We start from the raw sequence: 26,908 nt of genomic DNA, 5'->3' as shown, positions 1-26,908 counted from the left end.
TTTGAATTCAATTAAAAATTAATTTAAATTATTTAAATTTATTTCAAATTTAATTATTATTATCCAAATAAAAATTAAATTTTTTTATATATTTTAATTAATAATTTATATAAAAATATTTTTCATTAATAATTTTTATTTAAAAATTTAATATTTTTAAAAATATTTAAATTTTAATTTTTAAATAAAAATTTATAAATATTATTATAAAATATATTTTTTATATTAAATTAATTATGTATATAAATAAATTTCAGTGTATATAAAATTTGAATCACATCTGAATATTACTTTTTAAATTAGAACCCTTTCCAAATCCAATTATAATTAGTCAAATCCTCTTATTAAATTTTCGTCAAATCCAATATTAAAAAATATTCCATCTGTTGCCATATGGGCAAGTGATTATAGTCACATCCTGGTAATATTATCGTCTCTCTGCTCATTGCTGCTTCTCCTTTTTGAAGTGTAATCACTCACTACCATTTGCAGCGGCTCGAGTGATGGATAAGGAGCAAGCGGGGAGGCACGTAAATGAGTTAAATAGGAGAGAAGGAGGAAGTGGGAGACGAGACGAAAGAGAGGGTGTGGAAGTTAAGAACAGGGTTTTAAATGTCTCCAAGATAAATACGTTTTGAGGATTTTTGGCAAGCCATCATGGGTTAATTTTGGGCTTCGGCCCAAAAAGGGAGCTCCTTTTTTCTTGCCCGTCTGGAAGCACCACAGGCTCTTGCACTGCCATAACTGACGAGGGTCTGGAGGTAGAAGAATGATGATCCTCGATGGTCTCCGCCAGCTCTGTCGACCCAAATTTCAGGTTCTGCCCAATGTTGGAGAATCAAGCCTTATACAGGTACTGCAATTTACCTTATTAGTTATCCTTCTCTAAAATAGTAGGATGGTTCATTTTGTTCTTAATTTGTATCATATTTGGGATTGATTCATAGCCTTTTGTTTCCTCTATTTCGAAGATAGAAAGGGAAATGTTTTGGGTGGCTGCTTAGGCTAGTTGTATTAGCTAATAATTTTATTCAAGGTGGTATTTATCTTATGGTTAGCTGGTACTTTGGTTTGAATTTTTGTTGTAATATCAATATTGTTTCGTTGTGAAAGTGTAGTTGTCTATTGTCTGTATTTGCAAAGCTGAACTCAAAAAGATTTAAAATCTTACAGATACATGAAAGGAAGTTTTGTATTTTATTTTTGCAACAAACCATACTGGTCTATAGTCTCATGTCTGGGATTCCAAATTTGCAATACAAACTTGCACACATACATGAGGATAGGGGAAACAAAGAAAGGGAAAAAAAGGAAACAGAGCTGAAAAGAAAGGCCACACGACACTGTGATAATATGGGATTTAGGGAACTTCGTGATTCATGTGGGCACTATAGGGGAAGGGTTCCACGATAACTCCTACTTCAGCTTGGATGGATTCCCTTATGAAGTTGAACATCTGATCTAAGTTCCGTCGGATGTTTATGAATTCATCTAGATTGCCGGAAAAATACTTGTCTGGTATACAAAGGGAGATTGCCAAGTTTTTAAGGACAATTGCATTCTTCAGCAAGAATGTGATCATCGGCATCTCATTTCTTGTTCCCGTGAGCCCAATTATAGCAAGTTCCTTTAGAGAGGTTTTCAGGAAATGGAATGACTGAGTTTGCGACTCCCAATAGGTTTCTTCTTCAATGTTATATACAGTTGGAGTTGGAAGGTCAAGTCCAACATTTTCCTGTGAGAGGAACTGATAGCATTTCAAACTCTTTTAGTGAATGATGAAAGACGATTTTGTAAAACCAGGCAGAGAGTTTAGTAATACTTACTAGAGGTCCAGATAATACTACAGCTAGGCTCTCCAAGTTGGGGCAACTCATTAACAGGCAAGACAACCTAGGCAATTCTTTTTTTGATATGCCGACGATCAAACTTAAGTGCTTCAGCTTTTGCAGTGGAAGATGCAGCCACTGCAGCAATGTTGACTCAACAGGTATAACCTTCGGATGAAAGCATAAAAATCACAAGATAAAGCCCAAGAAAAAAAGAGAGACTTTTAATTGTATGAAAACCGAGAAGATGAGAACGAAGTGATACCTGTATGTTCCAAGTGCTTAAAGTTAGGGATTGACAATAGCTTAGACCTCTCAACAGTGAATTTAGAGCATCTCCGTCTGCATTATGTGCGGATATCGTACTGATGCTTATTAGGGCATTAGTCAAACGAGTTGCTTTCCTAATTGATGCTGAGCTCAGATATTTCCCTACAATTGTCAGCATCAGTAGGTTTGGAGTTGATATATCCACATGGAGCATTTCATTTGATGCACAATGAATCATTGAAAGTTGTTTGATCATTATGTCCACTTCACTCACGAAAAATCCATCAGGGATAACACAATATTCCATGATCAAATCTTCAAGGACAGGACACTTGGATGCTATTTCTGCAATTGAGCCATCAAGGACTTCAAGCTGTTTCAAGTGTAAGCTCTGAAGAGAACCAAAAGTTTTAAAGCTGGATGCTCTAAACTTGCAAAAGGTTAAGGCAAAGATTTCCAGTACTTTGGGTGCAAAAAAGCCACGAGGCAACTCGTATTGTTGAGGGGGGTTGGTGCATCTCATTACTAATCCTTGCGCATCAAAGAACTTGAAATGTTCTGTATCACTGAAGTCCAGTTCTAGCTCTTTGATGTTGCTGTTCAGGGCATAGCGGACCCAAGTGTCAATCCTTTTGGTATAACCATCCTGGATGTCATGGAAAAAATATAGTCTCAAGGTGTTGATGGTGCACCCTGAGTGTAAAAGGAGCATTCGGTCGACGAACTCCGCAAATTTCCTTCTTGCTGCGCATAATAAATCATACAGGCATGGATAAGAGCAATTTGGACTAGTAAAACTTCCACATTGGCTGCAGCTTACAGCTTTCTGTGCAATACTACTGGCTATCTCCATTTCATCAAGATTTAGGTCTGAAATTTTTGTCCATATGTATTTCCACCTTTTTGATACGAGGCTTAGCACAATCCACTCTTTTAAAGGCAAAAAAGAGAGAATGTAGAGTATAATAGCTTCAGGGAGGTTGCTTATATAATCAATTCCCCCATAGGAACTGTCTATAATTTGTTGCTTGCCAGTTCCATTGCACTTGTTGTGGCTGCCTCTGCAACTGCTCCCACTGTTGGTTTCCATCAGTTGGATATGGAAATTAGGATCTGGTAGGAGAGGACAAAAGTATTAAGCATATTGAAATATGGGTTAAAAAAAACTGCAAAAGTACTAAGCATATTGAAATAGGGGTAAAAGAAAAACTAAATAGTTCATTGATGTGGGACTTGGCATACTTTTTAATGGAAAAAGTGAGTGAGATCCCTTAGCCAATAAGCCATATGCCACAATGTTTTGGATAAGCAAGTAGTTTTCTGCAAATACTGAAGGTGTGCACTTTGGTTAAAAGAAAGGTACTTGGCAAGTTGCTATTTTGGATTTGCAGGCCGTCTGTCTATCTAGAAAACCTAATATTGGCTCATATGTTTGAGGTCTTGATCAGATCATGTCAAATTGGCAATCAGCTGAAGTGTTATGTGTTAAAAATTTAAATGATGATAAGAGACACTATGAATAGGCACTAATAGATTAAAGAAAAACGTATAAATAATACAGTGGCAATCCAGAATTGGATAGTATTTATGAATAACAGTGAATGGAAAATGTAAAGATCATAAATGTTTGAAAAAAAAACTTGTGCTTAATAATTTGAAAATGCTAATCAATGCCTGCCATTATCTTACATTATGATAAAGGGAAAATGCATTCATGGCTAGAAACTGAAACTTGGAATTACTTTGAAGCTTTTAGGATATAAATAAAGCCCTAGTTTCTAAAAAAATATTTTGTAAAGTATAACAAGATTTGAATGGTTGCAAATCAAATTGAGTTTCTGAAAACCAATAATCTTTCTATATTACCTAAAACAGATTGTTTCTAAAAATCAATAATCTTGCTATATTACCTAAAACAGATTGAAGAACATGATATTAACAAGATCTAATGAGAGATATGAGCTACCATATACAAAATGACAAAAAAGGGGTAGAGATTAGCAAGATTTGAATGGTCGCAAATCAAATTGAGTTTCTGAAAGCCAATAATCTTTCTATATTACCTAAAACAGATTGAAGAACATGATATTAACAAGATCTAATGAGAGATATGAGCTACCATATACAAAATGACAACAAAGGGGTAGAGATTAGCTTTTGGTATTCTTACATTTGATGTTTGTTGTGGTGATACGAACAGGACTTGGGATGCTAATCTGCGATGGAATTTCAAATTATCACAAGAGGAAAGTGAATACACGGAAATCTATCAAATTAAAACTGGTGATGTATTGCATGTTCACAGTGATTAAAAAAAAGAGAGAATTGATTAGATGTGATGAGACATATGAATCACCAAGGTTTACTAATTAATCAGTCTATGTATACTCTTATACTGCTTTCTTACCTTCCGATGTCTGTCGCAGGGAGAATAGATTGATTTTGTTGAGAGGCTCTTCGCGATTGAGAGTTGAAGAATTACAGAGGAAAGTTGAACTTGGGAAATTGAGCGACTGGAGTGACATATAACCGTCAAGGATTAAGATGCTCGCAAGAAAATGACAATGTATGGCAGGCTCCTATGTGACACATGCTGGTAGTAGGTAGTGACTGCTGATTGCCAGCCTGCCACCATTATATTTGTAGCATTTAAAAATGCCATGAATGGAAATAATGGTCAAAGGTGCGTTGTTTACAGCTTATTCAGAAATCTTGAATTGGGGATAAGTAAATTTTGCCAAATTTCTTGTCTTTGAACCGTTTTATTTTGCTGTAAAATTTCATTCAAATGGGAGAAGAAATGAGGAAGTTTGATTATCTAAAAAAGAATTAGGCAAAGGAGGTTGAGTTTTGCAAGAGTTGATGGGTCTGTTCTAAAAACCCAAAATCTTCTCTTGATTATATAGGTTGGGTCCTGTCTTGATCACATGGGGGAGGGTCATATGACAACCTCAACACTTTCTAGCAATAGAATTCAATTGAATCCTAGTTCTCACATAGGCTTTATTTGGAATAAATCATATGAAGTTGAAGTCAAATGAATACTTGTAGAGTCATGCAATTAATCTTTCATTTCAAACATTAGAATTCGTAAAAAAGAAAACAATTGGATTGAATTTTTACAAATTTCTTCGTTGCAAACATGGTGATATAGATTTATTGCCAAATGAATTGAATTCAGTTCAAAACTACTTGAATCATATATATAATTTATTGTTTCCATTTCTCATTCAAGAACTTCATCAATAGATTGTAATGGGAAGGTGATATGCTTTCCTTCTATAGCACATTGAATTGTTTGTCTTCTTTTTTTTCTTTTCCCTCAAGTCTGAATCATGGTTTATATGGCCATATTTTCAATGCAAAGATTTTAATTTTACACTTGAAAACAGTGGGAAGTTGTCTGTGGTAATTTCAAACTTTTTCTAGTTGCTTCTTTGTGCATTAAGGCCTTTATACTGTAAAGGCTCATTGTTTCAGTTAAGTGTGCTTGAATAGGATCTCGTCACTGGTCAATTAACTAGAAAATCCTCCTTTTGTCATATTGATTTTCTCTTGTTAATATTTTCTGAATGTCCGCTGTTAATGTTTGAGAGAATTCTCATATCTCATAAACTGATGAATAATTTTCTGAATGATTTATTCAATGATTTCAGTGTCTTTTTATAATGAAGGCTATATTCATATTACATCAACATTTGAATTTAAATTACTTTCTATCTTCTATTAAAATTTAAAAATTAAAAATAACAATTAAAAAATCAAACTAGAGATAAGTTAAGATATCTTATTTGTTGTAACCACTTTGATCAGAATTTGTCAAAGAGGATAATGCACATCTACAACGTTATCCCCTTCTTGGAGAAAAAGCTTGTCCTCAGTCATCAAATAATAGGATCTAACTCTACCCAAAATCATTTTTTTGCACTGATGTTAACAAAATATGGCTCATTACAATTGCAGTAAAGGCCTTTAGCTCGACGTTCAACCATTTATATCCTGCTAAATCGTTTCACAAATGGAGTTGAGGTACCTTTGACACTTGAAGATGCTATATTACTATTTCCTTTAGACTCATGAGTTAAACTGTCAGTAGATGGTGCAGACCCTTGAAATGACTCATAAGTTGTTATCATCCAACCCAGCTGTTGTTTCTTTTCAAATGTTTATAGCAAAATTCATTATTGTAACTAAACTAGAGGGTTTTGTAGTTTCACCTCAAGCCGAATAGTCTCAGACAATCTTGCAGTAAAAAAGTCAACTCGTTGGTTGATAATCTTCTATTGGTCCAACTTGCTTCAAATTCACCAACTCCCCCAAAGGATTGCTATGCAAAGGACGACTAAATCGCAAGTTACAGTTCTCCTTATGCCATGTCATCCCAGGTTCTTCCTGTTCAAGTCTGTAAAACTAGAATTGAGCCTCACCAATAAGATGAAGGCGTCGTTCGTTGATTGTGAAAAAATTATTCACGACGGTTAAGCCATTTAAGTGGATAATTAGAGCCATCAAATGAGGGAAAGTCAAGTTTTGTATATCTAGGCAACATGCACCCTTCAGAACAATCATTATTTTGGCTGGACAAGGTTCTGTTTGCTGCTACTGGTTCCATCTTGGTTTTGTTTGCTTCCAAACTTGATGAGCTAAGTCATTGAATCTAGCATCGTTTTGTTGCATGAAAGAGTTTAGCTTCTCTTTCAGATTTGTTGAATCACCCAAGATGACTAGCTTTGATACCAAATTGTTTAATTGCCCTTAAATAGGATTTCGTCATTAAATGGAAAATCCCTCTTTGGCCAAACTGATTTTCCATTTTCAATGTTTCTGCTTTCTTAGAGGAACGTTCCTATTGTGAAATAAATTGAGGATTCATTTGAGAGAATCCTTTGATCTCATAATTTTCTGAATATTTTACTCTATGATCTCATCCCTTTTTATAGTGAAGGCTACATTCAGATTACATCAATATTTGAATTCAAAATACTTCCTATCTTCTATTAAAATTTAAAAATTAAACTAAAGATAACAATTAAAAAAAATCAAACTAGAGGTAACAAGATACTGGTCTTATTTGTTGCAACCATTTTGATTAGAATCTATCAATTAGAAGGATAATGTATATCCACAACACTGTCCCTCTTTTGTTGGTTAACATTATGATTCTAGTGTCTCCAGCTAACTAGCCAAGTTGGAAAGAGAGCTTTCTATGCTACTTTACTCAAGCTGGTAATGAAATTTATTTTTCCATCAGATTTTCCTGTAAACCATAGCATGGTCTTCAGCTTGATTCATAAATTACACACTATACGTGGTAACTTTTAGAATTTTTTTTCATTCCTTATACATTTGTATCTTATTAATATTATTTTAGTAAATTCCTTTTATAGCATGGATTCGAGTCATATTGCTACTTTCTTTCTTCTGCTTTTCTTTTTTTTTTTTTTTTGAAAAAAAAAATTGCATATCATAGCACCATATGCCATTGTTGACAACCTGATACAGCAACCCCATAATCGTGATGCACGAATTAAAAATGAACTACCATTTCCATAGATTCTACATCCAAAAATATTAATTTTCATAAAGTAATTCTTAAAATGAGTTAACTCATGAGAAATAAGATCAACCATTAAATTATGCTACTGCATAGTGAGTAGGCTGGAAATTAGTTGAGCTTTAGTTATTAGTGATTTCTGCTGAGCATTTTTCACTTTAAATTTGTGATGATGTTTGTGAATTTAATTCATTTCGTGCTTTAGCTAGTCCTTGATATGAATTACTTCCATTGCCTCGGTGTGTTTAGGCTTCTTGAGGAAATGTTTTGTCATAAAGGTCTTTGATCATATCAGATTTCCAATTTACACATCTATAGCTTATGGTCGTTGATATATACTCATCTGGTCCTAAATGTGCATAGCATTTATTAAGGGTGCTCACGATTTGGTATTATCCATTGAACCCGACTGACCCCAACCAAATCGAACCAATAAATCAAGTTGAACCATGAGGTCAAGTCGGTTTGGATAGTTTGAGTTAAAAATTATTATCTGTTGTCAGTTGAACCATGAGGCCAAGTCGGTCAAGTCAAGTTGAACCAATACCCACCGCACATACTTTTTTTTTTTTGGGTTTTCATCTGATATGTGGACTTTATTCATAACATATGCAGTGTCTTTGGCTCCTATTGATCTATGCATTTCTAGGTATATCTTTTTGTTTGTTGCAGGCATTTTATACTCTAGTAGTGATGATCATTCCAATATTAATGGCTTTCTCTAAATTAGAATTCGTGATAATCGTTTTATACTAACTATATTTTGTCTTAATTAGTATATATGCATTTCCAATGTGATTTGAGCATGAATAAATTTAATTTTCTTGCTTTACTTTTATTTAAGTCACAGGTCATTTATAGCATCATCCTTTGTATCCGTTGCCTTTCATGCTTTATTTCCCTTTGCAGATCCACTTGGTTTAATGGAGTGGTACTATTATAATCTCATAGATTCTTGATTTATAGTAAGCTTTAGGATTTTCACTCTTGCATTAAGGACAAGCTGTAGTTGTTATTATTATTAAATGTAAACCATAAACACTTGCACAAATGTATACTATAAACACTAAGATCCTGCTAAAATGACAATATATTATTGTTATTATTATTATTATAATATTGTTAATTTCTTGAAAAATTTGATTTAGCTGAGAGATTGTGAAACAAAAAAGGGCAAATCAAGAATAGAGGCTGAAGCAATTCTCTCTTGATGTTTATTCGAGAAGAATGTATTTAAATACAGTTCTATGGACTATTCTAGAAATGTATACGTTACAGCAGAAAACATGTGAGCTAAGATAAAGAAAAAGATTCTTCTCTTATTTGTGTAGCTGGCACAGAGATGAAAAAAAATGTGATTTTCTTGTGCTCTCCGTTTTAATGATAAATGAAATGCACCATTTTGAATAAGTGAGAGAGCACTGCACACCATTTTGGCTGTTTGTTACATTGTATCAGATTGTTTGGTGGAATGTCTCAGAGACATTTTTTTTTCCTTTCCATGTTTATCTAGATTAGGATTATCTTGCTTTGCTTTTATTCAAGTATTTTTAATTGTGTTTTGGTGTAATCCTTTGAAATAATCTTACTTTGAAATTCTCAATTCAATGTAGACAACTCCAAATTTATAGAGTCTAGCTTATTCTCATGTAGTTTCTTCATTTTTTGTGTGTGCACGCACTTTCTCTTATTGATGGAGCTGTAAGGACTAAAATTTGACATGACAGGTACCCCAAATCCTGGGAAAAAAATAAGAAATATTAGCTTATAGGTGGGACTCGAAGACCAAAGCATTTCAAGTACACAGTAACAAATCTTCTATTCAGTTACGTAGTGACCTACACCAATATGAGGCGATGATGATGGTCAATTTTGATTAGAAAAGTTGCTCATAAAGAATTCAAATTCAATCAATTTTGTGCAAAATGAAAATGGCTAGGCAAAATTATGGTCGCAAGCAAAAAATAAGGATGAGAGATGACTAGTATTGATGTGACGACAAAATGTGTGTTCATTTTATTTGGAGTTTGATGAATTATTTCCACATCTCTTTCTCTTTTGTAATTTTTCATGGCAAGTTTGGTGTTGGTTTTTAAATTGATGGTGGGGTTGCAGCTTCTCGGTCCAAGGCTCTGTGCTAGATTTCTTTGAGCAATGAAAGTGCTTAGGTTGTATCAACTTTCAAACAGGCTTCTGGACTAACTTATATACGCTGTTATCTCCTCACTTTGGTTGGCTAGAAATGAAAGAGTGTTTAGTAATGAGGAGTCTTCATTTGATTCTTTATGCATCTTGATTCTTCATAGGGTGTCATTATGGTTGAAGGCTTTTAAAGAGGGATTTACCCTTTTCCAGCTTTGATCTTTTGGTTTCTACAGGTATATTTTTCAGTTTAGGAACTTAGCAACATATTTAAACATCTGATAGTAGCATTTCTTTTTGTATTATATTTACATTTGTCTAACATCTTATTGTTTATTTTTCAGAATTTCCAGAGTTATATCAACCAACGATTAGGGAGTAGCAATCTGCAAGATTTATAAGTAAATTGAGGCTATTAATATATTTTATTTTGGACAATCGGTTAATCCAACTTTTGAACAGCTCTATCATTTGTGCTTATAAGAAAGAGAATTTCATAGTGGATGTCTGCTTTGAGAATTGGATTCAGGTTTTCTTCCTTGTTCCAATTTGCTAATATGATGCGTGAATTACTCCTCATGGCTTGGAAGTGAAAAAAGAAAAAAAAAACAATAATGGCTGTGCAACAGGATTATTCAGGAGAATGTATCTACTGGGGAAACAATTGCATAAACAGGCTACAAATCTTACTAAGCTGACCTGAGCAGCTCCACAACTGCTCCACAAGGCCAGTAACTTACATGCATTTTTTGCTAAATACCTTTTCCCTTGTGTCCTATGATTTTTTTTTTTTCAAAAAAAAAATTCAAATGAATTCTTACAAAATTTTAAAAGATTTTTACTTTTAAAATGAAAGTTTTTCAAGTTAAAAAAATTAAAATTTTTCATTCTAAACAAAAGAAATTGTTTAAAAAGAAATCAATTGGATTGAATTATTGTTAAAATTTTGATTTCAAATGTAGGGTTACTGAAAATATTCTTATAATGAACAAAAACCATTAGCAGGATTCACCTGGAGCCTACAATGAGATACTGAAATTTTAGGATACGGTAAGTTTACTTTGCTCTTTAGTCTTTACCATTGATCATAATCATATAAATGAAATTTTTTGAGAATGGGCCTTGAGTTGGGCTTGTTCCATATAAAGAGCCCAACTAGCTATTTGTTTAATAATAATTATAATATCCTCTTAATATAAGATTAAGATTTTTTTTTTTTTCCCACTTTCAGTCCTTGACGTTTTGGTTCTGAAAATATCTTAGAACGTAAAATTTTAAATTTGTAACAGTATAGAACACTTAAAATCTTTGGAGATCTTTAAGAGTTTTCAGTGATAATCCTATTGCTGTCCGAAAACAAAAGATGATGTGAATGAAAAAGAGAGTGTATTTTCATGTTTGGTAAATAAATTAATAATGTATTTTCAGGTATTTATCAGTGATGGAAAGTGAAGCAATTATGATGTAAGCTGTTTAGCCAAGTGGTCACTAAATAGTGGAGCCACATAATCATGCAAAATGTATGGTTGGGAGTTGATTTTGGTACTTTGCTTTGTATATCATCCATTGTATCTTTCTCTAATCTTCTTCTTCTTCCTTGTTTTCCTCTCCATTACTTTGTGTTTTTTTTTTAAATTAAATTATATTCACATTAGATCGATTCAGTAAGAATTAAAATATTTTTAATGAATATATATTTTTTTAATCAAAATTAAACCTTTAGCTTTAATTAAATGAGATTAGTGCAATCTTGATTAAAATTTTCTTTTTCAAATAAAATAAAATTATACATAATTTTTTATAAAATTTTATTTGAATTTTTTCCAAGAATTATAATTATTCTGTTTCATTTTCAATCTCCTATTCCTTTCTAGCAACACCATACCATAGGTTCCAGTAGAATAGAAGGCTACTCCTAAAAGCATATGCAAAACGAAAAGGGATAAAAGGAAAATCTCTATTTGTCATTGTCAACAGCATTGATTGAGTGCAAGGCTAATACACCAAGCTGACACAAATTTTCTATTAAAAAAAACAAAATTCATCGCCATGTTTCTTGCACTTGTTAAAGAACGTGTTGGTGCAAGCAATTCATTGATGTCCCTAAGATTCAAAATTTACGTTTTATGACCTTTAACTATCAATTAAATTATATTAGAAATCTAGATACAAATATTTATTTTAATAATTATCAAATTTATTTCATCTAATTATTTTAATCTCAATGATTCTCTCTCTATATTAATCTATAATAATTAAGAGAGTGAAAAATAAATATTTTATTTTTTTTTAATATTTTATCTTAAATATCTTTTAGATGGTTATATTTTTTTAAGAAAAAGAAACGCAGACATTATACTGTTTGAGCTTTGAAGCTTTCATGAGCATTACTACTTAGAAGTAATTTATTATTATTATTATTAATTTTGGGAAGGACACGTAATCATGTGGAGCATTGTGGATGATGTAAACTGGGCCCGACAAGAAAACAAGAGGAGATCTCCCGTGCGGGAGGGATGAAGTCAACGTTCTTCGGGTGCCACACGTGTTAGTGTCGAAACGATGTGATGTGATTTGTGTGTGGAGGTGCGTGTAGTTGGGCCGTCGCCTTCCGGCCACCGAAGGTGACACTTCACGTGGAATTGGCCCAACGCCCGCTGTTTTTACGGGTTTAGTTCCTCAATTGTGAGCCACGCTTTACTTGAATAATTGAGAATTTATGTCATATTGCAGGATAATTTACATGAAATTTTTAATAAGTATCATAAACTTCAGTTTTATTTATATTTTTAAATAATAGTTTTTTTTTTCAAATGACAACCATTTTTCTACTTAAATTAATTAAAAATCAATACATTTTTTTCTTCTAAATATAATAAATGCATTTTATTTCATCATATAGTAGACAAATAATTTAAATCTGTAAATAAAAAAATTTATTAGTTAATTTTTTATTTTTAAAAAATATATTAAAATGTTCTTAAAATTTAAAAAAAAGTTAATTAATCTTTTTAATAATTTTAGTAATTAAGTATTTTTATTATGTAGTTTTTATGATATGAAAAATTATTAATTAATTTAATTAATCTTATTGTATTGATGATATTTTAAATTTTTTTATAATATTTAATAGTTAAAATTAATAAATGAATTAATTATTATATTTTTAAAAATATTAATAATATTTTAATATATTTTTTAAAGTCAAAAAATATTACTTATCATATATACTGCATGCTATCATACTTAACAAAGGAAATAAGAGAAAGAAAAAGAGAAACATTACTATTGAATGTGTGAGTCTCCAGTTGATTTAAAGAAAATTTATGAAAAATCCCATCATCCATGCTTAAGTTCATTTTCCATCAATCATCTTTTGCATCACTAAACATTGATTGGCAGATATATCAAAAGTCATTGTTGGTCTAGTGGGATCTGCAAAAGCATGGTGGTACTTTCTCCATCATCCCACAGCTTTACTCATACTTTTCAATCACTCTCAATCATCCTTCAATTTTTCTTCCCCAATATGATTGCATCACTCTCTCAAAATTATTTACCTCATAAGAATTTTATGTATGTTGAATAATAAAATAAATATATAAAAAGGAGAAATGTGATAAAATTAATAATTAATATTAACGATTATCATGCAAAACTCGTGAGCTTTGATTGAACTAATCGATACGGATTATGAGAATGAGAATTGGGTGATTATCAAAACCACACTCATCATTGTCATCCATATTTGTCTTTCGTTTTTCCATGTTCCAAACGTTTCTAAAAATAATTTTTATATTTTTCATTAATCAAATATTATAAAATATATTTTATAATAAAATTCATTTTAATTAAAATTTAATATATCACATTTTACTAAATTTTCAATTTTCAGTTAAATGAATCTTCAGTTTTTGCTTCTCTTGTCACAGTAGCAAAACCTGTGAACGGGCAGCACCACGTGGATTCAACAAGTAGGCCCCACATTGGCTGGTGATTTTCACTTTCAACGCTCATAAATGACGCGTCGCGAGAATACGGGCTACGGCAATGGTCCCTCTACAGATAAATAGTTTAGCCGGATTCTACGCCGGCTGGGTACCCGCCCCTCATGGTACGCGGGTCCCACTTATCCATAAGGACTTGGATGTCTGATTTCGCTTTTCCGAGACTCATCCTCGCCGATTTTTTTGGATTTTTTTTAGGGCTAAAATAAACAAGTCTCCAATTTAAGAAGATTCACTAATATTTATTTGTAGATTGTATTTGATATTTCTAATTTTTTTATTTTATATTTTAACTAAAATTTATTACTAACATAAGGCTTCAATAATTTTAGATAATAATTTTAATAATTAAGTAATTAAAATTTTAAATAAATTATTATAATTATGTATTTACAACATGATACAAGTGATTAATTTATCCATTTCAAAAAAAAGAAGTGATTAATTTATATAGCATAGATATTATGGATGGATTCAGAAAATTTAGCTAATAAAATAGTATGTATTTTTTTTTAATTTAAAATTATAAAATATTATTAGTAAAATTGAATTTAGAAATATGCATTTGAAAGTCACATCATGGAAAGGAAATGAAATGCTTTCAATAATGAGAATCTTCTGCTTAATGTGTCTTAAAGAATATAATCTCCTTGTATTAATTATTCCTTGCAATCTATATAAACAGCCTCTTTTATTATTTAAATAATTTTTTATAATTATCTAAATACTAAGATCTACTTAACAATATTTTTTAAATTAGTATTTAATATTCTAAATCAACAAAATATTAATATTTAATAGTTGAGAAAATAAATTTAAAAAAATATTTTTTAAAATATTTGATTTATTAATACTAGAACGTATATTAATCATTGAAATAATCAATAACTATTAAAAAACTAATATTATTGAATACAGTCTAAATAATACCTTAAAAATTATTATGAAACAGAGACTTAATTACCTCAATAAAGATAAAAATTCATGAAGTTTATCTTTAAACTTCAACGAGAGAATAAGAATTTCTTAGCCCGCATTTAATTAATTAATTGGGAATATGTATAAAAGTATCCATGTGCAAATTGGATTTTATCTAACTTAAAAATTTTTAAAATATCAAAAAGTAATTTATAAAGACTTAATTGTTTGCACTCACCGTTGATGGTAAGTTCATTCGAATAAATTTGAGAAATATTATATTTTATTTTTTTAATTTTCAATTCTCGTTTAAATTTTATATATATATATATATATATATAAAACAATGTTTAAGGATATTTAGGAATATATAGATAAGTTCGAATGAAGAAATTTGGGTAGTAATTTAATTTCTTTGTAAAGGGATTGGCATCTAATTAATAATTAAGCCCCTAACTTTCCCAAAAGGATAAGAATTGTTTTGAACTTGGTATTCACGCCACTTAGATACTAAATCCAATTCAAAAAAAAAATCAAGCTCTAAATTACCATTTTAATCACGCATTTATTTACGAAATTTAATTTCATAAAATATATTTAATTAAATATAAAAACTCAAAAAATGATGTACGTTTATAGTATATAATCAAAATGACTTATAATTCAAGACGGAAAATAAGTAAATTAAATCTATTTTGTTAAGATACATTTAATTTAAATTTATTTTTTATAAATAATCATTGAAAATATTTTATTTTTAAATAGATTTAATCGATACGAACATAATTTAATTTTAATATAATAAATTAAAAATATTTATGATTATACTAAAAAAAATAAATTATACTTTTTTTTATGAAATGTAGTAAATTTATTGTTTCATACCACAGTCAATCTACTGTACTAATCCCTTTCTCTTCAGTTTGGTTATTTTTTTACTAAAATACTCCTATTTATAATTAGTCCCTTAATTTTGATATTTGATGGTATGAGATTCAGTAAAATATGGGATTAGAATATGTGTAGAACTTAGTCTCATTGGCTCTCTCTCTTTATTCTTTTCTTTTTTTGTCTTCATGCAACATATAACCATTATTGTGTACTCCTGTATCTTATCATTTTTATACAGAGTCATACGGATAGACGTATTGCCTCCTTTCCCATCATCAGATAACCATTTAATACCCTTCAACATCACACAGATACGATCTCGGATAGGAACCATTGCTCCGCATGTCTGTTACCTCTAATGAGCTGCACTTCTTCACGTAGGCTCATTCCTCATTTAGTCTGGTCCAGGGGCGGAGGGAAGGTACGGCAAGGGGTACGTGCCGTACCGGCGACCGAAAAATGCTTTGAAGGGGGATGAAGGTGCCGCAGCGGCGTAGCTGGTGTCCTACCAAAAGAAAGCTCCCGGCTCCGCCACTGGTCTGGCCTACACGAATGAAATTTGGGCTGCGTGCTAGTGATCTAATCTGCATATTAAACTTGGATGAGCTATGACTTGACCTTTAAACGTGAATTCGACTGCAACCCAAGTATAAAGCAGAACGATTATCAATATTAATAAGAATTTTATTAAAATAAAATTAATACTAAAATAAGATTTGAGGAATATATATTTAATCTAAGATAAAGGTTTTAAAATCCCATAAAAATTTCGTATCAAATCTTAATAGAAATTAATTTAAGATTGATGTGAAAAGCATATCATGAATTAAAAGCATTATAATGAACGATGGAGATAATGTTTTGGTTAACCATCAATGCACATCATTTAATGGATTTAATTATAGCACATTAATATTTTTGGCAATTGGTTCCACTTTGCAAGATAAAATTGAATCTTAATAATCCATTTAGCAATTACTAACACTTTTTATTTTATTAAATGAAAATAATTTATTATATCAGTTATTATTTTTTATTAATTATTGTATTTTTAACTAATAAAATAAAAGTATTAGCCAGTGTTGTTATTTTTCTAACTATTATGTTATTAAATCAAGATTGATTTTTTGAAATTCAGAGAAAATAGAGTTTTATAAAGTAAGTTTATTTTGGGAAAATCACCTCTCCCCTCTTTTATTCTTTTTGTCTTATTCTCTAATAACGCATAATCGCCACCCTATTACAGTACCACCCATTTGTCTCTAGCACTTAGATCATATCCGTACGTACGAACGTTCCAGCGTGTCCCTTTCTGCTAGATGGTCATTTAACTCCCTCTGATGCTCATGCTGATAGGGCTGCGAGGTGGCTGGACCTATACTCCTACCTTCCATCACATCACCGCGATAGACTATCCTCTTGGTGAACCCGCGCGTGAGGTCAATCCGACATACTTTAATCACGAATTAGAGTGTGTGATATTAGGCCGACTTGCTTTAGGGAGTTCTAATTGATTTTGGACTTATATTTTTTTCCAGATCCGGTCTCATTTTAAATATTAGAAATTCGGTGGTTATCAACCTCTGATTGTAATTTTAGAATATGTTTGATGATATCAAATAATTGGACACCATTTCTACGTAGTGGGTTGATGAGTAGATTAATCAAGCCATTATGTAGTAGTTATCAACCTAAGTCGATGGCCAATGTGACTTGAGAAGTCTTCCAGGCATGTTTCTTCTCCTTTTCAAACATCCTCTTATTTTGTTTTACCGATATGAATCTAGGGAGAATGTTCAATTTGTGGGTCATCACCAGGACTAATCCCCAGCATGTCCGAAGGCTTCCAGTGAAGCTTGAGGCATATCCTCTGATTAGGGTCATTGCAGCTTCCTTCTTATCTTTTTCAAGGTCTGAATTGATGCTGAAGACCTTATCGCTTTCTTCCTCAGACAATGGAAAGGTCTCCAGCTTATATACAGGTTCAGTTCGGGCTTCTTTCTTTTCATCTCGGACCTCCATGACTTTGGGGTTTACCTTTTATGTTTGGGCACTTGGCCCCGCCATTGTAGCCAGGTACACAGCTCGAGCCTCCTCCTGCCTCCACTGGACTACTCCTACTCCTGCTTCCGTTAGAAACTTCATGGTCAGATACCAGATGCTGGTCACTACTTCAAAGTCATACAGCATTGGTCTTCCCAAGATAACATTAAAATTCAAGGGTAACTTCACTACGAGGTGTTCTCCTAATGTAAGGGCCATTTTTACTTTCCTCTCCACGGCTATTTAAGTCCCTCCTATCCCTTTCACTAGAGCTTGATCTTTGACTAACTGTTCCACGGGTATGTTCATCTGTTGGAAGACTCGGTAAGACAGTAGGTTCACCTTGCTGCCGTCGTCTATTAGGACCTTTCGGACCCTAAAATTGTGGATGACGGTTTCTATGACCAAAGCATCATCATGAGGCATTTATATTCCCTAGGCATCTTCAGGAGAAAAAGAAATGGTCACGGGGAATGCTCCACAATTTGCATTATTATGGTGCTGCTTCCTTCTCCGTTTCTACTCCTCTTCTTTCCCTTCCTGCTCATTCGGCCTCTAGTTCCCCCTACAATCATATTGATTGTCCCACTGGAGCCATTATTCACCGATCCCCTTATCTGTCTTCGGGGCCTCTCCCCTTTTATGTTATGTTATGGTCTATGGATTTCTGATTTTTTCACAAAGTTCTTGAGATGCCCTCTCTTAATAAGCCTATCTATCTCATTTATTAACTAATAACAATCATTTATATCATGGCCATGAGTCCGATGGTACTAACAGTACTTATTCAGGTCCCTCCTACTTGCTTTTGCCTTCATCGGCTTGGGCCACTATATGAAGTCCTTATCTTGGAGTGCCACAAGCACTTCGGCTCTGGATGCATTCAGGGGAGTGATTAGTTCGGGAAGCTGGGGTTGACAAGGTCTCTGCTCTTTTCTCTCCCACCGGTTCTGGTTCAGTGCTTCGAGTCCCCGGTTTTGTCTCTTTTCTTGCCTCTCCAACCGCTTATCCTCCCTAGTTTTTCCTCTGTCTCCAGCTTCCTTGGCAAACCTGCTAGTGGTTAATGCGTCATCTTGCCTTATATATTTTTCTACTCTCTTCATCAGCTCTGCCAAGGTGGTGGACGATTTTCTGCACAATGATCTAAAAAACTCTAGGGAGGTGGTACCCTTCTAGATGGTTTCATAAAGCTCGGGGATTTGTAGAGCCTCCGAGTTGAACCTGGCCATGTACTCCCTCAGCGACTCGTTCCTTCTCTGCCGAATTGTTTCTAGGTAACTTGTTTTCCTCTCGACTGGGACCCAGTTATGAACCTACTGATAAACACATTGGCCAGGTCTAGAAAACTTTTAATGCTCCCTGCTTCTAGGCTGTTAAGTCATGCTCGGGCTGGCCCGGTAAGAGTGGTGGAAAAAACTTTACATATCAGAGCATATGAGTGGATCTGCAACTCCATTAACATATTATAATTCAGGACGTGCTTCCTGGGGTTCCCTGTGACATCATACGTGGCCACCGTTGGCATCATGAATTTTTTTGGATAGTTTCCTGCTATACCCTTCTCACTAACGGGGATGAGATCGGCAGCAGGGGGCCATTGTTGCCTCGTGCCCCCGATTCTGTCAACAGTTTCTTCTTCAGCCTCTCTAACTTTTGATCTACATCTTCCTCTTCTCTCCTTGGTCTTTTCTCTAGGCGGTAGTTTCTCTCCAACTTTTCACTTTTCGATCTTTCCGCCGGCTCGGAAGAGTAGCTTTCAGCCCGTCATTCTCGATGAACTCTCTTACTACCCGACCTCATGCTTTGGCCACGGGCTCATTTCTCCTACTGGCCTCTTCGTCTCCATCACCCATCCTCTTATTGCCTTATTGATGAGTTTGGCGGTTTAGCATGGGTTGAGGCCTATTGGCATTGAATCCTTCAGCTGCCAAGGGTGCACTCAATGAGATATTGAGTCCCCTTTGCTGCAGCATCTGCCTTAATCAATGAGCAGTGTTTTGGAGTTAAAGAGTCATGTTTTGTAGTTCTTGGTCAAATATGGTGGTTCGAGGCATGGTTTCCGCCGAGCTCGGCGAGGGGTTAAACAATACAGGTGGTTGGTTTAGTAGGGCTGGAAAATGAAAAATGTTGTCCTTCTTGAGCAGAGCTCAGATCATTTGGAGTGTTTCCGGTGTGGTTTTTACCGTGATTGGCCATGTGAATCTCAGTGGATATAATAAGGGTGAGAACTCCGGTGACTTCCTTCTTTTTCTCACAAATAGCACCAATTGATGATCTAAGATTCAGTAAAAGGTAGGATTAGAGTATGTGTGTATGAACTTAGTCTTGTTGGCTCCCTCTTCCTTTCTTTATTCTTTTCCTTTTTTATTTTTTTGCGGCATATAACCATCGTCCTATATCCCTACACCCTGTTATTTCTGCATAGGGCTATACGTATGAACATAATGTCTCTTTTCCCATCGTTAGACGGCCATTTAATACCTTTCAGTGTCACGCAGATATAACCTCAAACGTTTAGGGTCCGTTATTCCGCGTGTTCGTCGTATCTAATGAGCTGGACCTCCTTCACGTGGACTTGTTCCTCGTTTGGTTCGGCCTATCCAAACAAAACTTGGATTGCGTGCAAATGGTCTGGCCTGCATATTGAACTTGAATGAGCTATAACTTGGCTTTTCAATATGGGCTCGACCGCGGTCCAAATATAAGGAAACAATGATTATCAATATTAATAGAAATTTTATTGAAATAAAATTAATACTAAAATAAGATTTGAGGAATATATATTTAATCTAAGATAAAGGTTTTAAAATCCCATAAAAATACCGTATCAAATCTTAATAGAAATTAATTTAAGATTGATGTGAAAAGCATATAATGAATTAAAAGCATTATAATCAATGAGGGAGATAATGTTTTGGTTAACCATCAATGCACATCATTTAATGGATTCAATTATAGCACAATAATATTTTTGGCAATTGGTTCCACTTTGCAAGATAAAATTGAATCTTAATAATCCATTTAGCAATTGCTAACACTTTTTATTTTATTAAATGAAAATAATTTATTATATCAGATATTTTTTATTAATTATTGTATTTTTAACTAATAAAATAAAAAGTATTAGCCAGTTTCTACTGTCATTTTTCTAACTATTATTTTCTTAATAAAGATTAGTTTTTTTAACATATGATATTTGAAATTCAGAAAAAATAGAGGTTTACAGAGTAAGTTTATTTTGAAAAGACCATCTCTCCCCTCTTTTATTCCTTTTTTCTCATTCTCTAATGACGCATAACCGCCACGCTATTACAGTGGCACTTGTCTTGGCACTCAAATTCGTACGTACGGACGTACTAGCATGTCTCTTTCTGCCAGATGGCCATTTAATTCTCTCCGGCGCGCATACTGATAGGGCAGCGAGGTGGCTGGATTTACCCTCCTACCTCCCATCACATCACCGAGCTAGGCTATCCTCTTGGTGGACCTGCACGTGAGGTCAATCCGGTTTACTTTAGTCATGAATTAGAGCGTGTGATATTAGGCCGATATGCTTTAGGGGTTCTAATGGATTTTGGACTTATGTTCCTCTCCAAATCCAGTCTCACTCTGAGTATAAAAAATCCCGTGGTAATCAACATCTAATTGTAGATTTGGAATATGTTGATGATATCAAATAATTAGACACCATTTCTACATAGTGGGTTGATGAGTAGATTAATCAAGCCATTATGTAGTAGTTGTCAACCTCTTGTCATGCTTATTAATATTGATGTGAGAGATGTGTTCATGAAAGTGAAACCCTAAACTTATAAAAGTTATAAAATTCCATACGTGATGGATTTAGTACTGAGCAATTAAGTGGATTGATGGAGTTGAATATGAACACTATGGAGGAGATAAGACTTCAAATTCCACCGACTCATCCATCTTTAGACAAAAACAAAAGGATAAGATGTTTAGTACATTCAATTATATATATATAAATTCTACCGACTCATCTATTTTTGTGCAAAAAATATAAATATAATCTTTATATCTTGTTAAAGTTAATTAATCAGTCTTTAATTTTTAAAATTAATTTTTTTATAATTTATAAAATTAAATTATTTAATGCATATGTTAGATTTATGATCTTGAATGAATAGTATTAATAATTAAAATTATAAAAATTAAATATAAAGTTAAAATTACAAAATCTAAATAATATAAATAACTAATACTAAAATAAGTTAGATTAATTATTTTTATTATGTGATAAATAACAGGCTAATGAAATTTTTAAAAAAATTAATTAATTAATTTTAATAAAATATAAAAATATGATAATAATTAACCTTAAAAAAGCACCAAATTACCAATTAGTGTTAATTGTTTAAGAATAATTCAAATAATGGCTAAAAAATTACTTCAATTAATTAAATTAGTGAAGAAATTCCTCCACGGGATTGTATTGTGTTGAATGGACATTATTGATAAAAAAAATATATATATATATATATATATCAGAAGAGACATTGGTGTGTGTATTCTGAAAACTGAAAAACGTCTGTGGGGACTGTCTCTCTCTCGCTCTTTCTTGTGGTGCAGTGTCTGTTAATGCTATGATTGTCCCTTTAAAAACAAAAGCTGAATTTCTCTGTTTTATCAGAAAATGTCTACACACCGTACAGAAAAGGAGAACACTCTGATTCTCCCCACTCAAAAACAGAACTCCCACCCCTCTTTGCACTGTTTTCTTTTTGACCCTTTTTTCTCCACAAGAACTGCAGGCCATTTTCGTGGCTTGGACGATACAATGCATTTCTAGCAATAAATATAATATAATATTTTTGTTTTCTTTGGAATAAACATAAATTTTGATAAAATTTTTATTTTATGTACGTCTTATTCATACTCACTCCATAATTAATGTGAAAATCTGAAACATCAATGTTTAAAATATGCATGCTAAGAAATTTCAACATATTGTTTATATCAGATTAAACATATACAATAGTTCATTGTCGGCATTTTTTTTGTCAAAAGATTTCAATTTATTGTTCATACTTCATTCAATATATACAATAGTTCACTGTCGGCATATTATTTTTGCTTATCGAAAAAATTTTAATTTATTATTCACATCACATTAAATATGTATAATAATTACTGTAGGTATTTTTTTTTTAAAAAAATTTTAATTTATTGTTCATACCACATTAATATGTATAATAGTTCAATGTTGATTTTTTTTTACTTATAAAAAAATTTCAATTTATTGTTCATATCACATGGAAGGGATTTCAATATATTGTTCATACCACATTAAACATGTACAATAGTTCACTGTCGGCATATTTTTTTTTTGCTTATTGAAAAAATTTCAATTTATTATTCATACCACATTAAATATGTATAATAATTCACTGTCGGCATATTTTTTTTAAAAAAAATTTTAATGTATTATTCATACCACATTAAATATGTACAATAGTTCATTGTCGACATATTTTTTTTATTTATCAAAAAAACTTTAACTTATTGTTCATACCACATGAAATATGCATGCAAAAAGATTTCAACATATTGTTTATACCACATTAAACATATACAATAATTCCCTGTCGACATATTTTTTTCGAAAGGATTTTAATTTATTATTCATATCACATTAAATATATAATAGTTCACTTCGACATATTCTTTTTATTTATCGAAAGAATTTTAACTTATTATTCATATCACATTAAATATGTATAATAATTTATTGTCGGCATTTTTTTTTTTCTATAGCATGCCTAGTTGATTTTTGACTATTTGAAGTACTTTAGTACCTTGGGAGACCTTGGGTTGAGGCTTTGTGGGGGTCCTATATACATAACGTTGAGTTGACAATTTTGCATTTATACAGGGGACATAATGCCTCTAGCATTGTTATGTCAATCATTCACTCTAGCTACTAGCTTGCATTTCATGCAACTTTGTCACTTTTCAGCACATCATTTTCAGAATTAGCTTTTCATCCACAACCATGCGAGTGTGTTTTCTATATCTAAGATTACCATTCCCAACCAAAGAAAATTCAGTTTTAGACATCAGTTTAACTAGGTTACTGCAGTGACAAGAATGGGGAAGGTTTCTGTTCAGGCATGAGATCCCATGAATATTCTGTAGTATAATTAGCTATTTTGCTAGAGAAGTGATTAAATTGCTAATTAATTGATTAGTCATCAAAAGAGAAGTTATGCTTGTGGCACTATGTGCAAAGTGAGTTGGAAAATTTTGGGGCTTGCTTATTCTTTAGACTAAAACACTAAGGCAAAAGTTGATGTGCTTTATCTTAAAAATGATAGAAAAAGATGGGAATCCAAAGTGGTTGGCTATCTTGTTTGCCGTTTCAGTTCATAGCCCCATGAGACTTAAGTGGGCAGGAATCCTGGCTGGAATTAAGAAATCAATTCCCTATAAAATGTGATGATCTTTGCTACCAATACATGGAAAAAAAAAAGGAGAAAAAGGAGGAGTTTCCTTGAAAGAGAACTCTATTTGTACCTTGCTAATTCAAGAGTATCCAAGCATATTAAACAAAGGCTAAAAAATTCAAGTGCAAAATTAAGAAAATAGAGAGAGAGAGAGAGAGAGAGAGAGGATTATTAATATTTTGATTTAAACAAAAAGGTTACTTAAACCTTAGAAATGGTTACAAAAACATTTCTTGTGAACCTCTCCATGCCTGAACTCGGTGTTTCCATTGGTTTCAATTCTTGTTAACCCATTGCTTGTGACCAGGAACCCATTTTGGACATTTTGGACTAAAATAACTTGACATGACCCTTGAGTTCAAAAGCTCCACAATAGGTGCAAATTTCACACATCTTGGGGTCTTGTACTGGTTGATTGATGCTCCTAAGCTGATGGCATAGTCCATTAACTTATCAAAAGTACCTAACTCAACAATCTTGATCTCGAGTGGCCCAATTGACTTATCAGAGACACGCCCTTGGCGATAGACACTGTTGAGTGACTCTTCAATGGTCAAGCAACAGTCCTCAAAAACTGAGGGAGGAATTGGGGTTGACCCATTAAGGGTAAGTTCCCATAATAGCACATAGTGGCCTGGAGTAGTAGTGGTATCTGCATAGCTAGTATACTCAGCTAGAGTTGCATCAAATGGGACCAAATGGTTCACAGCGTTCTTCACTGCATTGTGCAGCTCAACTTCATCTGTTTTATCTGAATCAATGCTCAAGGCAACATTTTTCCTGCATATGAAATTGAATTGCGGTGCCTTGTTCTTGTACCCAGCAACCCTTAGCACATCACCAACTCTATAACGATAAAGTCCTGGAAAAACCAAATTAATGACAAATATGTGTAAGCAAGACTAAAATTATTATTATTATTTTTTTTTTTTGAAGAAGAGTGAACATTTGAACCAAATTAATCACCTGCATAAGTGGTGACAACAAGCTCATATTCTTGGCCAAGCTTGAGATCGACAAGATCAACCAATTCTTGTTTCTCCTTGTCATTGAGTGATTTGGGCATGGAAATTGAATTGATGACCCCATTGTTTCTATGGACAGGCAAGAACTCGAAATAGGCCATTGTGGGAATAAGGGTATATGAAACTTCACTTGGCTTGCAAAGAGGGTTAAGATTGATGCCGAAGTAGCACTCAGAGGAGGCATACATGGAGCAGACTAAAGGCAGGCCATTGCTATAGTAATCCAGAGTAGGAATATACTGAGACATGGTCCCAGTAACAATAACATCCACATACTTGGTGTTAGGCCAAAGCCTTGTTATAATCCCTTGCCAAGAATCTTGACTGCATTCAGCTTCAATAAAATCAGCAAGTTTTGGATCTGGTTTAAGGATTTTCATGACGGCTTCTCGGACACAAGGATCAGTGATTTGAGGGTTAATTGTGCCTGTTCTAATATCATTACGAAGCAGTTGCCAGTGTTTTTTCAGAAAATGGATTGCCCGAATGAAGCCAGAGGCGAAAACAGCACCAACCCGGAGGACTTCGTTGCGTTGACAAAGGCCACAGAGCATTTGGGAATACATAGATTGGTAAGAATCAGGGCAAAGAATGGTTTCATTTGGGCTAGTGTAGTTAGTGTAAGGGTCATAAGGCCTATTCTTAAAATGGGAGCTCTTGTTGTAGCTAGTGAGAACTGGTCTTGCCAAGAGGCCACCAGGTGTCTTAGCCTCTGATTTTACAAACAAAAAGTACATCCCTTTCGCTTTTTCTAGGCCAGGAACGAACTGGTTCATAACAGGCATCAACAGACTATAAAGAAGTGACCTCCTCCCTAGCTCCTCTTCAATTGTTGGCATCAGCTTTCTTTCCCCTCCTGAGGTCCCAGAGCTGCAAATTCACAGCAAACTCATTTAAGCTAAAACATTAAAAAAAAAAAAAAAATCATATAAAAACATGTTGACAACCCATTAAGCCAAACTAACAAAAAAGAGACAGACCCACTTAGAAAAGGCTAATAGTGAGAATTAAAAATGACACCCATTAGGCCAAACTTGGTGGAAACCACCTAAAAAAAATTAGTGGTTTCAATGAGAAAATTCTCACACACGCACACAAACACCTTGTCAAGAACTCTGAAATGGGTTTAGAGCAAAGGATTGGGGAGGTATCCCCATTGGCAATACGGTTGATATCAGGTTGGATATCCTCATAGGTGATGACAGGCATGAATTTCTTGAAACTGTCACGATCGATGTGGCCATTAAGACCATGCCTTTGCAAGTACTCAACGTGAGCATTGAGAGAGAGGATTTCTTCAAGGACTTTCTTCTGGACCTCATCAGCGTTTGAAGTAACATCTTCAATGAACTGAAGTGTTCTCTTGTTACTCTCACCAAGGTTGTAATTTGTGGGTTTCAATGTGTTCTTTGGTTCCTCAGGCATGGCTTCTGCACTGTGAAAGAGATACCTTGATCAAAAGCAGTGTGCTTTGGGAGAGAGAGAGAGAGAGAGAGAGATGGTTTTGGCTGTGCAGAGATAAAAGGATGAAGTGGGTATATATAGAGGTCGGTTACAAGATTTCATTCTTTTGGGAAGAAGCAAATTTTAAACAAGAGACTACAATTTGAGGGCATTTTTGTAAATTGAATTGCCTTCCGTATCATTTTGTTTTCCAATTTTGTGCTTTTCTCGGAGTTTAGCGCAACTATGCTGCTGCCTCGCACTTTTCACATATTCTACTCTTCTTGTCCCAATAATTCTTCCTTGCTTTGAATTTAGATTT

The 26,908-nt window shown here is 33.2% G+C and overlaps 1 protein-coding gene and 1 long non-coding RNA gene across 3 annotated transcripts; one reads left to right on the top strand and one right to left on the bottom strand.

Annotated features, from left to right (window-relative positions):
- Positions 1-484: 484 nt before the first annotated feature.
- Positions 485-10,589, top strand: LOC110612135. 2 transcript variants are annotated; one of them, XR_006350210.1, is made up of 4 exons: positions 485-853; positions 4,526-10,031; positions 10,140-10,324; positions 10,425-10,589. It is a non-coding gene; the product is annotated as an uncharacterized LOC110612135 (long non-coding RNA). The 2 variants fall into 2 exon arrangements; XR_006350209.1 differs by lacking the exon at positions 10,425-10,589 and having other exon boundaries at positions 10,140-10,412.
- Positions 10,590-24,273: 13,684 nt separating this feature from the next.
- On the bottom strand, positions 24,274-26,673 carry LOC110612120 (indole-3-acetic acid-amido synthetase GH3.6). Its single transcript, XM_021752803.2, has 3 exons — positions 26,246-26,673; positions 25,085-26,013; positions 24,274-24,980 (listed from the first exon to the last, which is right to left on the bottom strand). Exons 1-3 carry the CDS (start codon positions 26,566-26,568, stop codon positions 24,394-24,396), a joined length of 1,839 nt encoding a protein of 612 aa, XP_021608495.2. The 5' UTR covers positions 26,569-26,673; the 3' UTR covers positions 24,274-24,393.
- Between the last annotated feature and the right edge of the window lie 235 nt (positions 26,674-26,908).

This window comes from Manihot esculenta, chromosome 3 (genome assembly GCF_001659605.2).
Source record: "Manihot esculenta cultivar AM560-2 chromosome 3, M.esculenta_v8, whole genome shotgun sequence".
Classification (NCBI taxonomy): Eukaryota; Viridiplantae; Streptophyta; class Magnoliopsida; order Malpighiales; family Euphorbiaceae; genus Manihot; species Manihot esculenta.
Note: the sequence above shows the minus strand (reverse complement) of the source record. Positions and strands in the feature narration are given on the sequence as shown.

Coding starts and splice junctions, on each gene's coding strand:
- LOC110612120 (XM_021752803.2), bottom strand. CDS start 26,568: ATGCCTGAGGAACCAAAGAACACATTGAAACCCACAAATTACAACCTT. Junction 26,014..26,245: donor ATTTCAGAGTTCTTGACAAG/GTGTTTGTGTGC, acceptor GTGAATTTGCAG/CTCTGGGACCTCAGGAGGGG. Junction 24,981..25,084: donor TGTTGTCACCACTTATGCAG/GTGATTAATTTG, acceptor TGGTTTTTCCAG/GACTTTATCGTTATAGAGTT.